The sequence below is a fragment of the Catharus ustulatus genome, chromosome 3 (assembly GCF_009819885.2).
Source record: "Catharus ustulatus isolate bCatUst1 chromosome 3, bCatUst1.pri.v2, whole genome shotgun sequence".
NCBI classification, from domain to species: Eukaryota; Metazoa; Chordata; class Aves; order Passeriformes; family Turdidae; genus Catharus; species Catharus ustulatus.
Genome location: NC_046223.1, coordinates 12,700,136 through 12,713,260, shown reverse-complemented (window position 1 = coordinate 12,713,260; position 13,125 = coordinate 12,700,136). Strand labels below are relative to the sequence as shown.

General features: G+C 47.2%; 1 protein-coding gene across 3 annotated transcripts in view; it reads left to right on the top strand.

The window, feature by feature from the left end:
* The first annotated feature begins 2,809 nt into the window (after positions 1-2,809).
* Positions 2,810-13,125, top strand: part of ATL2 (atlastin GTPase 2) — a 39,750-nt gene continuing 29,434 nt past the window's right edge. Inside the window, exon 1 of one of the 3 annotated variants that reach the window (XM_033055197.2) lies at positions 2,810-3,111. In XM_033055197.2, coding sequence (XP_032911088.1) covers positions 2,982-3,111 — 130 coding nt within the window. In that variant the 5' untranslated portion in view covers positions 2,810-2,981. The remainder of the gene's footprint in view (positions 3,112-13,125) is intronic. The other 2 variants (XM_033055196.2, XM_033055195.1) reach the window with 2 other exon arrangements.

Here is a 13,125-nt window from a genome sequence, read left to right as displayed (position 1 = left end):
TGTGTGCGTGACCCTGTGCTGCAGGGATTTGACTTCCAGAAAAGCACAATGAGAGCTGCAGGTCAGATTCTGCTGTGGGAATTCAGCAGAACCCTCTTAAGCACAACTCATCGCTATGCAGCCAGTCTGGACTTGCACGGAAAACAAGCATGTGAAACTGTGGGAATAAACCACCTACTTCCTTGTGAGGACCTGTAAGTCTCACCTAGCAAGCCAGTCATGTAGCTGCAAAGGATGCAAATAAACTCTGCTGTGTAATTAGCACCCTTTGTACGCCAGGGCAATAATTCCTAACTCCACATGAAACCAGAAGCCAGGTCTGCCTGCATGGGGCTTAATTCCAAACACCATCCCCAGGTGTAAAGCTGCACTGCTTCCCTCAAATCAGGATCACATGGTGATGCTTTGCCCCATATGGGAGAAGCTGGCTTGAGATATGAGAGATCAGTAAACTGCCAGGGCAAATATCCTCTTCTAAAAGCCACAGCCAGTGCGGATAGGAGTGTTTGCTGGTAAATACCCGCAGCATGCTAAGCTAAAATTAATCTGATTTTATTACATTAAGGAATGAAATGTCTACACAGCACTTTTCCTGGTGAGACTCTGAACTGCCACTAAGGACTCTATGATGGTGGAGTACTTTCCATCTCAAATTGTCCCTAGTAGCCTGATTTTTGCATTCTGCACCATGCAGACAAAGCATGCTAGTACAGGCTGAAACACAGCCACTGATCTTATGGGGACTCCTTCTCCCTTGAGCCTTGCTGTTTGTACCAGAAAACCAGACATAGCTCTTGGAAGGAGGCTGTGTAACTTCAAGGGCTGGCCTGATTGTCTCTGCAAGACATTTGATGGGTGTCACAGTGACAGCTGGAGCAATTCTTTTTCTAGGACAAGCAGTTTAGAAGACAGAGTCTGGAGGTGTGGGAAAGCTCTTTCTCTGTGGTGGCCTTGACAGCCTAAAGGGTCATTGGGAAATGACACCAAGGAGATCCAAACCTGAGAGATGCTTCTCATTTTTAGAGATGCAGAGCCAGCCTCCAGGTGAGGCTGGAAGCAATGTGCTGGCTGTAGAGGGGCAGCCCTGGGGTTTGCAGGCATACTGGCACTCCAAGCAGCACTGCAGCCTTCACAGGAGTCAGTGTCTAAGCCAGACTTTAAAAACAGCCTCATCTTGTGCTGTTGCATAAGAGTGAGATGGAAATCTCACTGTGTTTATACAGACCAAAATGATAGGACTTCGCTTGAGCAAACGCTTGCAATGAAAGCTTCAACTGGCTATGGAGCTTCGCTTCCAGGAGCAGAAGAAAACCACTTAAGCATTTAATCCTTTGAAGACTTCAATCTCCCTGATAAGATGCAGACAGCAGGACAAGAGAGACGGCTTTCACGTACCCCTGCAAGACTGTCACCTCCCCGGGCAGGCTGCCTCCCACCACCCCAGAGAGCCACACAGGCCAGTGTGGCTCCTGAGCCTGCCCACTGCCCTTTCCCCGGCTGTGACACAGGCCCTCGATTTAAACCTTTAATCCTGGGAAGATTGTGCAACAGCTCCTTCAGGCTGAGAACGGATTATGCCCGTTTCAAAGGTATTTGGCACTCTGGCTGCACCGGGAGAGCCCAATCAGCTGGCCCAACCTCTCCTGCAAGAGCACCTGCAGGCAATTCTTGCAGCTGGTGCCTAGCAACTTGCTCTGAGCTGCTCTCACAGCTAAAATTCGATGCTATTTCCACCTTGCTCCCCAGAGAAGCAGCTCCTGGGTCAACATCAGGGAAGAATGAGACGTTTCCCCACTCAGCTTGCTATAAATTAGTGGTATGGGAGGGGCTGCTTTCTCTGGCTCTCGAGCAGGTGTCCTGCAGCCAGCTAAGGGTGCATCTCCTCTCAGCATGTGGGACAGGTTCAGGAGGTTAAGTAAAATGTTTTTTTCCCCCTCCTTCCCAGTTTGTTTTCTGCTCCCGAATCCCTCTGTTTTCTCGGAGCTCTCTGCAGAAGGACCAGGCTTGGCTTCGTGTTTCACTTCGGTTTTGCTTTGTGTGAGCCCCAGGTTATGCAAACACACACAGGTAGCTACAAGCTCGGGGCTGTGCTGAGCATTCTCTAATAACGCACAGCAACTTTTAGATCACCTGTGTGACAAATTAAGGCAGCCTTGAATCTGAGAGAGGTGCCCTTTGGCATCTGGTGAGCACCAGAAAAATAATAATAATAAAAAAAGCATAGGAAACCAAATTTGCCTGTTTAAGGGGCTGAGGTAAACATCAGGCAGTCTGGGCAGGAGCGAGCAGCGTGTTCCTGCGTGTGGGCAGGGCACAGGAATGGGTGCTGGGAAGAGGGAGCCAACGGGAGGATCCAGCTGCGGAGTGGGCAGGGGCTCGGGGAGCAGCACATCCTCCAGCGCCTGCTGCTGGCACCGAGCAGAGGGAGGAGCGCTCCAGCTGGAAGAGGTGGGAAGCTGTGAGTAGATTAATCCATTAGTAGGGCTGTGGTGCGGCAGCCTGGGTGTTTTTCAGAAAAAAAGCAGGACGCCTCGTAGGGCATTAACAAACTCAGGGAAGGGTACGTGTTTGCCTCTGGGAACGAGCTCGAGATCCAGACGGATTTCCCAGTGGGAGTCTGTTAGGACATCTCAGATTTGCCTTAGTGACACAGCTCCCTTGGTGGCGTCTGGTGGGAGGGCAGCTGACCACTGCCTGCCCTGGCTGCTTCCAGCTCTAGCGCTGGTTCACCACTCCAGAGCTGACCTCTCCTTGCCTCCCCGGTTTTGTTCCTTAGGAAGCCCTGGGTGGTTCTAGCAACTGCAGCCAGAGGGTTGGAGGTGCCTCACTGCTGTGGACAGGGTGGATTTTGGATTTCAGAAGAGCCACCTTTGTCTCACAGCTGTCTGTCCTCAGCTCCTGAGTGCCTGCAGCACTGCACAGTCTGGAAGGAGGAGTGGGAATCACCTGGTCACTAGTTTGGACTCGACAGCCTGAAGCAGATGAGGAGAGAGGTTGTTAAGCGCAGAAGCACCAATGGAGACGTCTCCAGCTCATCCCAGGACCCTCAGCCCTCCAAGGTGGGACATGGCTCTGTTCCCCAGCCCAGGAGTGGTGCTCAGCGTGCTTCAGGTAGGTGTTTGGCTTAAGGAATTGTCATCACACAGATTAAACAAATCCAACTGCATTGCACAGGTTAGCTGATGAGGACTGAGAAACACTTTATACGGAAAGGCATAAAGGACCCAAGTCTGATTCAGCCTTTCCTAGTGTCTAGTGGGTGCCTCTGCCTGCATGGGTCAGGAGCTGGCCAGCCCCCTGCCATGCTGTGATTCCTGAAGGCCAGGGGACTTTGTGGCAGCTCCACTTCCCTTCCAGCCACAGGAACGGACAGCTCTCCAAGCAGTGTGGCTGAGCAGCATTTGTCGCACGGCATGGGTGACACTGGTGGTGTTGGCTGGCCCAACGTGGGTGTGGGACAAGCTTGGGACAACAGAGTTTTCAGAGCAGCGTGGCCAAATCCAGGAGAAGATGCTCCCTGTAGCACAAAACTGTGACTTTGGTGGCTGAAGGGACTACTGCCCCAGCTGGCACTCGTGGGTCAGGTCCTTCTGCTCCAGCAATCCCTTCCCACCACAGCCTGCCTGTGCTTGGCACAGTTGCTCCCAAGCTCCTTCCAGGCCAAATCCACAGCTAGCTTAAGCAGTTTCAGTCCTAATTCCTTTCCTAGCTTGGCTCAGAGGAATATAGGTGAGAGTGCAGTGGAGATGGGGACCTTTGCAACCAGGAGAAGACCTGCTCATAGGAAAATCCTCTGCTCAGAAAATGTTTCCTCCTTCCTGCAAACATAAGGGGACAGAATTAAGGCTGAGCTTTCTGACCTCCAAGTTCTTGACTTCTGCTCTCACGTTACAGCAGCAGCAAATCCTGTTGCATGAAGTAGAAATCTATCTGTCTGAACATGCACTATTTCAAACTCTTCTCTGTGTAAACTATTCCAGACTTGACCAGGAACAGGGCTGTTTACTAATAGCAGAATCAGGAAACTTCTTTAGTGTTGCGGTGTTTTTCCTCCCTTTATTTTTTTTTTAGTTTGCATATTGAGCTACTGAAGTTTAAATTTGCCAGCTAAGAGTGTTTCTAGCTTTCAGTGTGTTTACTTCGAGTTATTTCTCTCTACTGGATTGCCAGAATATCTCTGAAAGACCTCTGCAGAGTACAGAGTGTGCTCTGCCTTCCTTCCGATGGAAAGAAAGGTTTTCTTTCACTTGGTGTGAGGTTAGAAGGACGAGCAATGGCACGCTCATTTCCACCAAATAAATAGGGGATGTTAAACTGGAAAAGGTCAATGGCAACACTTTTGGGTTTTTCCTAGCATTCATATGAACACTTTTGTACAAAGGAGTTGACTTCTACTTCCATTTATGCTGATGTAAATCTACAAAAATAAAGTTCTTTCACAGAACTGCCTATTTCATTAATCCAAGTGTCGGAACTAGAATTGAATATATGATAATAGTTCAATCATTGTATCCTTCTGCAGTTCTCACTTGCTGCAACTGAAGCATCTTTTAGACATTTTTATTTGTTTTTCATGTGTTGTAGATATTAAACTTTCTGACACAAGTGTAAGCACAGCAGATGTCATGAACCCCTCTGTTAGGAAACCTCCCATGTGCTACCTTGGTAGAACAGGAAAGCAAGGTTTGGAAAGCAGTTTTAGGTTCTTCTGTGATAGTTAGTCAGTTGTTTTTACTTTGGAAATCTCTTCTGAGCTTTCCCTCCACCATCGTTTTGGCAGAACCAAACTCTGTTTGCTATTAAGACTGCTGTCACTCACAAGCTGCTTCTCCAGGACTAAATAAGTCAGCATAACTAAAAACTGAGAAAAATGGTTTCTTCAGAGAGCACTGTCATGGTGAAGTGGGGTTTTGCAAGCCTGTTGCTCACTTCACACGATGGTTTATTGGACATTGTGTTCTTGTAACAAGTAACAAGGTCATACTGCCCAATCTGCCTGTGAAGGCTTATGCAGCCTTTAGCAATAGGAAACCTCACAGACTTAAAAACTTGGTGCAGTAAGGGCAGCTCACTCTTACAGCAGGCCTTTAAAAAGGATGAAGCAAGGTCAGTTCGGGTTGAGAGGAACAAGACTCCTGCAAACTCCAGAGAAAGCAGGAATGTTTAGTTCCTTGGAAACTTGTGTGGCTGTCCTCTTGCCCGTTTCCAGCCCCAGCGCTGGAGTGAGGAGCTGGAGGTAGGGCTGGAAAGGCAGAGCGGGCCGGTCGCTCTCCGGCTGTCCCCAGGCCCGGCACGGGGAGGGTGGACACAGCACACGGCTGCGGTCCGGCTGTGTGCTCTGCACCAGCGAGCAGGAGCCGAGGGAGGGATGAGGGAGCCCCGAGGGATGAGGAGCTGTGCTGTGTGCCCTGAGGGCTCCTCACACCGTGCCCGCCGCTCCGTGCAGCGGGAGCGGGCTGCCGTGAGGGAGGCACTCGCCCCGCGCCTCGGCCCGGGGGCGGGGCCGGGCAGCTGGGCCTGTGTGCCGGCCTGTGTGCCTGCCTGTCCGTGTGCGTGTCTGTCCGCCCCTCACGCCGCCCGGCCCCGCAGCGCTTCCCCCGTCCCGCCGCAGCCCCCGGGGCGCTCCGGCCCCGCCCCTCCCCGCGTGAGGCCCCACCCCGCGCGCCGCCGGCGGGCGATAAAGGTCTCGCGGCGGAGTTCTGACGTCACGGGGAGTTAATTTTAAACCCGGACAAGATGGCGGCGAGGGACGCGGCGCGGCGCGCGGGCCCGGCCCGCCACCGGCCCGCCCCGGCAGGTAACGCAGCCCGGGAGCGGCGGCGGAGGCACCGAGGGCGGCGGCGGGGCTGCGCCCGCGGGGTCGGCCCGGAGCGTGGGGCTGGCCGGCCCAGCGGCGCCGGGGGAAAGGCCCCCGTGTCTCCCCCTCCTCAAAATGGCGTGGGCGGCCGCCCGCCCCCGAGGGGCGGCGGGGAAGCCGCGGCAATGGCCCCTGCACCCGGCCCGTCGCCGCCGCCCGGCACGGTCACCCCGCTCTCCCCGCGCTGCGGCCGGGGCCTCCCCCGCTGCGGTCGGCGGCCCGTGCCGGAGCGGGGGCGGCCCGGGGGCCACTGTCGGTGACCTTATTCCCCGGTGCGGTGCGGCCGGGCCTCACCGTGTGTGCCCGAGCCCCGTGAGGAGCGGGGGCTGCGGCCCGCAGGGGCCCAGGGGCGCGGGGCGCTAGCGCTGCACAGTGCCGGGACCGGAGCCAGGCAGCCCGGAGGGCGCCGACTTTGCCGGGGCCGCGTCCGCATGCGGAGGGAGCAGCCCCGGGCAGCTCGGGGAAGGAGGTGACTGATCCCTGCCGGCCCGTCCCCCACATGGAGCGGGTGCGCTCCGCTGTCGGCGCTGCTCCTGCCTGTAATCTATCCCCTGGTGGGCATGGGACACGGCTTTGGCTGGGTGTTTAGCCTCGGGTGTGCTGGAGTCTGCGCAGTGTGTTGCCTAAAGTATGATTATTTCTCGGGAACGGCTTAAGAGCTGGGAGCTCGTAGCAGTCTCTGCCGTACGCTTGGCGAGGGGGCACCAGGGACTTGTGAGGGTTGTACCGCCTCGAACGCCGGGTTGGATCATGTGAGGTTTTCAGCGCTGCACTGGAACACTGAACTATTTTAACATCTTTGTTGTGTAACTCTCACTTAATTTGGAAGCAGAACGATTGGACTGGGCACAATTAAACAAAACCTAGCAGATGCCATGTGCCGCGATTGGTTTCAATTGCTTGATTTGCAAGCCAGCTAGAGATAGGGCAATCTAGCTGTGCTATAAACTGGGAGATATGGAGTGACAGCTCACCTGGCTTGATTTATAGGGAGGAAAAGGCAGTGCTTCTAAGCATGAGGAAAAGTTTGATTGTGTTTGGCAACATTGCAATGTGAATAATTTAAAAGAGCCCAGAGATTGAAATTGATTATATGATGCTACTTTACTGCTCAAGAACTGGTCTCTGTTCCTCCTATCACTGCTCAGTTTTCTTTGATCTCAGTTTTCTGTGGTTTTGCCTCTGTGTTGTTTAATAATCCCAAAGCATTAAATTATTGCATAATTTTCTAAAGGTCGTAAAAGTTTCAGCACACCTGTAATAAATGGCCTTTAATTAACTGTGTCATCATCAGCAGTGAAAACATGCACATGTCACTCTTAGGTGCTTCTGAACTTTAGTCATGGGGCTAACTGGTGATAGGGTCTGTGTGTGCAGCTGTGGATGGTCTGTGCCTGCCTGCAGAAGGGCTCTCTGTACAGTGAAATAAAGCAGAGGGGCAGGTTGGAATAGTTACGAGAGCAGCAGTGTAACAGGAGAGGCCTTTAACTCCTCCTGTACCATTACTGAGTGTTGCTTAACAGCTCTTGTGTCCCAGCTTACCCTAAAATCAATAATTGTGTTACAGCACCTCCAGAAATAACAGCACTAGGTTTTTGTTTGTTCAGCTGGAATTATTTTGAAAGCAGAGGGTGAAGTTGAGGAAGGCTGCCTGAAGTTTAAAACCTAGCAGAGAAACTGTTCTAGCACAGAACAGTGTTACTTAAATTGTTGTAAAGGGATTGTTTTAAACATGACAGTCTGTCCTGGTTGAGGAGGTCAGGCAGCTCTTGTTCATGTTGGATGCCCAGGAATGCTTGAGCCACGTCTTACAAGAGTCCTGACAATTCTTAGGTACCTTGTGTCAACTGCAGGGGTTTGCTTAAATATCAGTGATCAGTATTTGCTTACTGATGGTGCTGTGATAGATGAGGAATTGTTTTCTTTTCCTGCCCTAATAATAAAAGGGACACTGCCTCATGCTGGACAGGAGCAGGTCTGTTGGGGGGAGAAGGGCTGGGGATTTTCCTCCAGTGTAATAGAAGAGCACTTATCTCCTGCTGGCTGCATCACATCATCCCCAGCCTTGAGTTTCCCAGATGAAACAGGCAGATGGAAATGCAGGTGTAAATTCTGTGTCCTCGTTGGTTTGGTAGTGAACCACAGTGGTGTTGGTCTCTGGTGCCAGCACAAATGAAGGCTTCACTTTAGCACTGTAATGAAAGCACTTTTAACTTTGTGCCTGTTGTTAGCAGACTGTTGTACATCTTATCACAGTCCATGGAAGTGTCAAGGACGTTCATAAAGAAAACTGCCAAATTTCACCCAAATGTCACCTTACATAACTTAGGTTTGAATTTGCTTTTGTCCTTATATTGTGATTATGAACAGACCCCATCACTGGGATGATTTTTGCTATTCATGGCAGTCTTTGAATGGAAGTTTTAAACTTTAAAATCAGGCTGAGTTGTTGGCTTGGTTTTTAATTTACTTAATTTCTTTCTCCACTGTTGCTGGATACTGTGCCTACAATGTGATTTGCAAGCTGCCTGAGTGCATTTTTTCAACTTTTTGCTAAAGGCTGCATTTACTTCTTAAACTTACTGTACTAATTGTTATTATTTTAGTTTTTGTCTTTAACCTCAACTATCTAAGGCATTAAAAATGTTTTCTAATTTTCTGCATAGGCAAATGTACTGTATTTGCCCTTGGTCAACAACTGAAAAATTTCAGAAATGCTTATATACGGTGGTTCTTTAGACTTTACTCTTGCTGAAGTATGACTGGGTTTCTTTTTATAAAACATTTTTCATCAACCTGAACTTCCTGAGGAAAGATAGAAGTAGCTTTCCCTGGTTTTGTAAGGTTGTTCTTAATATGAAACAAAGAATTACTATCTCATCCTGTAGCTGATTTTAAGGTCATGGTGCTGTGTAGGGAGTTGATTTATATGAATAAATTTCTGGAGTTGGGATTTGTGTCTGAAAGACCAGAGCAAGCAGATGAATAAATTTTAGATATATGTGAAAACATGGCTCACATGGATGTCTGCTTTTCAATTAGCTGCAAAGAAATGAGTGATAAGAAATGAGTGATGTCTCTTAGGATAAAGATTATAATCAAGGTATTTCTAGAGCAAATGAATACATAATGGGAACTTGTGTTCTGAGAGTATTGGTAACTAACTTGCCTGACCTTTAGCTTCTTTTTATTTCTGAAATAATATATTGTGTGTAGTGTTCATTTCCAGCAAAACAAGATTTCATGTGCTTGCCAAGCTTTTTGAAACACTTTGAATATAAAAGTTGGAAGAACTTCTGAAGTTTCTTCCTTCAACTCCCCAAGTTGGTGTTCAACTGGAGTTCTTGCTCTGCAGCAAAGCAAGGAGCTCACTGTCCCCCTTTGTGTTTGGGAGGGAGCCCACATCCCTGTTCTAGGGCCATAATTATCTCTACAGGATGTGTAAGCATGTGCACGTCCTCCCAAAGTTAACTATTCATTTTGTCTGGAATCTGTCACCAAGAATTTTGGCTGCTCCACGGGGATGTTAGTTCTTGAAGTAACTGGTTTATATCACATTTTAGTATGAGAATAGTAGATCTTTGAAGCTATATAACTATCTCCTTCAATTAACTAAAAAGGGAAAATAAAAAGAAAAGCTATGCTAATTTTATTATGGTTAGTAGCTGACTCCTCTGTAAGGTTGGAAAAATTTTAAGTAGAATGTTTTCCACCAAATATTTGGCACTACTGAGCATCCAAGGCGGTCCAAAAGAAGTTGTGTGAGTAAATGCAGGTAAGCTGGGTACTGGAATTCCTCTTTGATGCCCACTTGATGAACTTACAGCAGGCCTAATAGGAAATCAGGTGTAAGGTAAAAGAGAAGTCCATTTGGGCCTCTGCAGAAATGATTTTTGAGAAAACAGTTTATTTCAAGAGTGGCCCTGCTCTTGTCTGTCCTGGAGGAAGAGGTGAGAGGACTGGCAAAAGTCTAAGACCACATAAAGTGTCTTTTGGGAAAGGATATTTTGTTCACAGCTTGGTTACTTGGCTTCTATTTACACTCTGAGGGAAATTCTGATATGCTTTACTAGGAGGGGAGATGTCTTATGTAGTGTGTTGATTTTTGGGTTTTTTTTTCTGTAAATGTATTTTCAGCTTTGTTTTCAGTGCAGATGATGAGCAAATTGCATTCTCAGCCCTATATATTGGTAATTTTTGCTTGACAAGGGGGGATTTGCTACTGCAGTTCATGGCAGTTTTCTCTTAAAGGATTGGAATAGGAACCAAAATGTTGAAGACTTGAGCTGATAAGATCTACAGATTGTAGACATGGAGTGTAGAATGCATTTTCCAGTGAACCAATATTTGAGAGTAGAACTTAATTTGCTCTTACGTAGTTGTCGTTTCAGTGACATCAGAATTAGGTTCCAGTCTGTAGTTAGTGTAAAATTATAATGCATTTATTTTCCCACTGTCGCCTCAGAGATAAGCATGTTGAATTTACAAGTTCTTACTGGTCTCAATAAAATATTTGGAATGTCTTTTAGAGCAATATGTTGGATAATGCCTTCAGGATAACAAGGTGGCTCTTTTTTTTTTTACTTGGATTGAAAATTGCAGAAACTTGTTGGAGAACATGTGTCAGCTGCTTGTACTGACGTGTTAGGGCTGCTTTCCCTATGTTGGGCATACTTGGAAAAGTTGTTCTCACCTCTTATCTCCTCCAGCAGGGTGGTACTGCTGAGTGGAAGAATAAGTGCAGTTATTTTAGCTGTTTCCTAAAGCCAGTCCTGTGATACTACTACCTTCAAACTTGCTGTCTTGTTCCCTTCCCCTCCTCTATCACTTCTGCATGAAAGAAAAGGTCTTCTGGCTTTTACTTGTAAGTGAGCATTTGCCTTGGTCCGTGTGGCATGATCTACTTTGGAAACTGTAAACTTCTGGGAAATAAAACTTTCAATTTGTCAATCCTTTGCCTAATATGGGAATCGTCACAGCCCCGATTTCAGGAGAGGAACAGTCACTTGAAGTATGTGAGCTCCTAGGCCATGGAGACAGAAGCTTGGCCTCCTTTAATATATTGCTTAGACATGAAATAATGGTGAAAATGACTGCTGTAGGAAATGAGGTTAAGGCTCTTGATAAAATCAAATCACTTTCTTACAGCAAGGAATCATTTTATGTTTAAGAGAATTAAGTTTCTTAAATACTTTGTAATCCTGAACTTAGGAACAGTGTTTGTTAAGATTCTGAACATTGCCTTGAAGCTGCCCTCAAAGCAGTTATCACTTATCTTTCAGGGAGTAAAGTCTTAAGCTTGTCATTAGGATAGGAAGGGAATGCAGTTCAAAATTCTTAGAAGAAAATCTTTCTAACTGCTGTTATGTCAGGCTTGTTGCTAATAATTTGTTTGGAAGAATGCAGTAAGTAATGATTTTGAGGGATAGGACATAGAACTGGAGTATTTTCTAGTACTAGTAGTACTATAGAAATAGCTACTGAAGACCTACATGTTATATGCTGAGATTTAAAAAGCAAAAACCTTTCAAAATAAAATACTGCTGGTACAAACATTAAGAAATGCAACTTCTACTTTTAAACTTTATTTTTTTTTAAATAGAAAAGTGAACACACTATTTATTGTGAACATTTAGATAGCAAATGTGTTTAAATGTCTGTGGAACCTTCAGTTGCTATGAGAAATCCTGCTTGTTTGAGAAGACCATTGAGGTGCAATTTGGTGCTTTTGAAGAGGTTGGAGGTTGGCTTGTGAAAGACTGAATATTATTCTTAGAGTCTTGTTCTAAGTACTTTGAGTTGCAGACATATCACTGTGTCATTAATCAAATATCAAACTGAGCTGTTCTTTAGTCTAATCTCTTGTTGATTTATTTCTGTGGTGCATTAGCACTAGATGAAGCTTTTGTGAGCTTTGAAGAGGAGCACACTGCTATCTTTCTCTGTTTCAGTTCATCTTATAATCTTAGCCTTTTCTCCCCAGAGCTTACTCTCTATGCTGTAAGGAAAGATTTCATAGATCCACCAAATGAGGACATTAAGCATGATCTACAGAGACTACGCTGTTACTTGAACAAAAGTGCTAAAGCATACAGACTTTGTAGAGTTGTATTTGCCTTTCTTCTTCACCCAAGTGAAAGATGTATATTGAACTACTGTGGTCTCAACATATGGTAGTCATGCGGAGAAGCGGTTTGGCTGTCCAGATGTATTTAGGCAAGTTTGAGACTTGATGTAAAGAGAAGTAGCAAGCAGCCCCCTCTGTTTGTTGTTGTCAGGGCGATAAGTGTGGCTTGTGGTACACCTGCAGTTCTATACATCTAGGCTTGACTGGCCAGCAGCCATCAATGTACACATGACAATGGCATTTCTTGTCCCAGGAAAATGTGTTTAAAAATCAAAAACTCTCCAGTTGTTGAGACTTGTTTTGTAGCAGTGGCTAATGTTTTTGTGGTAACAAGAGTCATGAATGGTGATAAAAATCCTTAGGTAAGTGGGTGAACCTTGAGCCCTTTGAATGTAGGACGGTGCTTATATGGAACTGAGCTCCTGGAGTGTGAGTTATAATGTCCTTGGGACAACTTAACTAGTGATATTGAATTCAACATTTTTCTGCTCTACTCTGTAGTGGACCCAGCTCTTAGCAGGTGCAGTGTGTTCGGTAAGTGTGTTCAAGGAATACTCTCCCAGTGCAGGAAGGAGTGCCAAGCTTAGGGTCACACATCCTGGCCTGTAATACCGACAAATTGAAATCTGTGGCAAACTCCCTTTGTAAGGGAAGGAAACCTTGTTTTTAAGTGAAGGTTAACAAATGTGTTGGCTACCCCAGCCTAAATCTGGACTTTCAGATAGAGACAAATCTTTGGCAGTCAGATCCAGTTACAGCCCAGTTGTCTACCCATCTTTGCAGTGTTATCACATATCACCAAGTCAGTTCCTACAGGAATATGCTTCTTAACTGTACTTGTGGGTTTTGGGAATCCGGAGAAATTTCCCATCTGAACTGGGCTGTAGTTACAGAGCTGAACTTTTCTCTTGGCGGCTGTGCCCAGTGAAGCAGTCTGTGCCTCCCCCTCAGCGGTGCTGGTGCAGTCTCTGGAGTGCAGAGCACATCACTTGGTGTCCAAGATAAGTCGGTGCTGGATCTGGGATGGCAGTGCCAGCACAAAGGGCAGCAGCCCTGGGCTGTTCAGCAGTACAGCTGAACTGTGCCCTGCACAGGAGACTGTGGCTCTGCTGTTGGTTTGTCCTCCTATTTGAGGTGATAC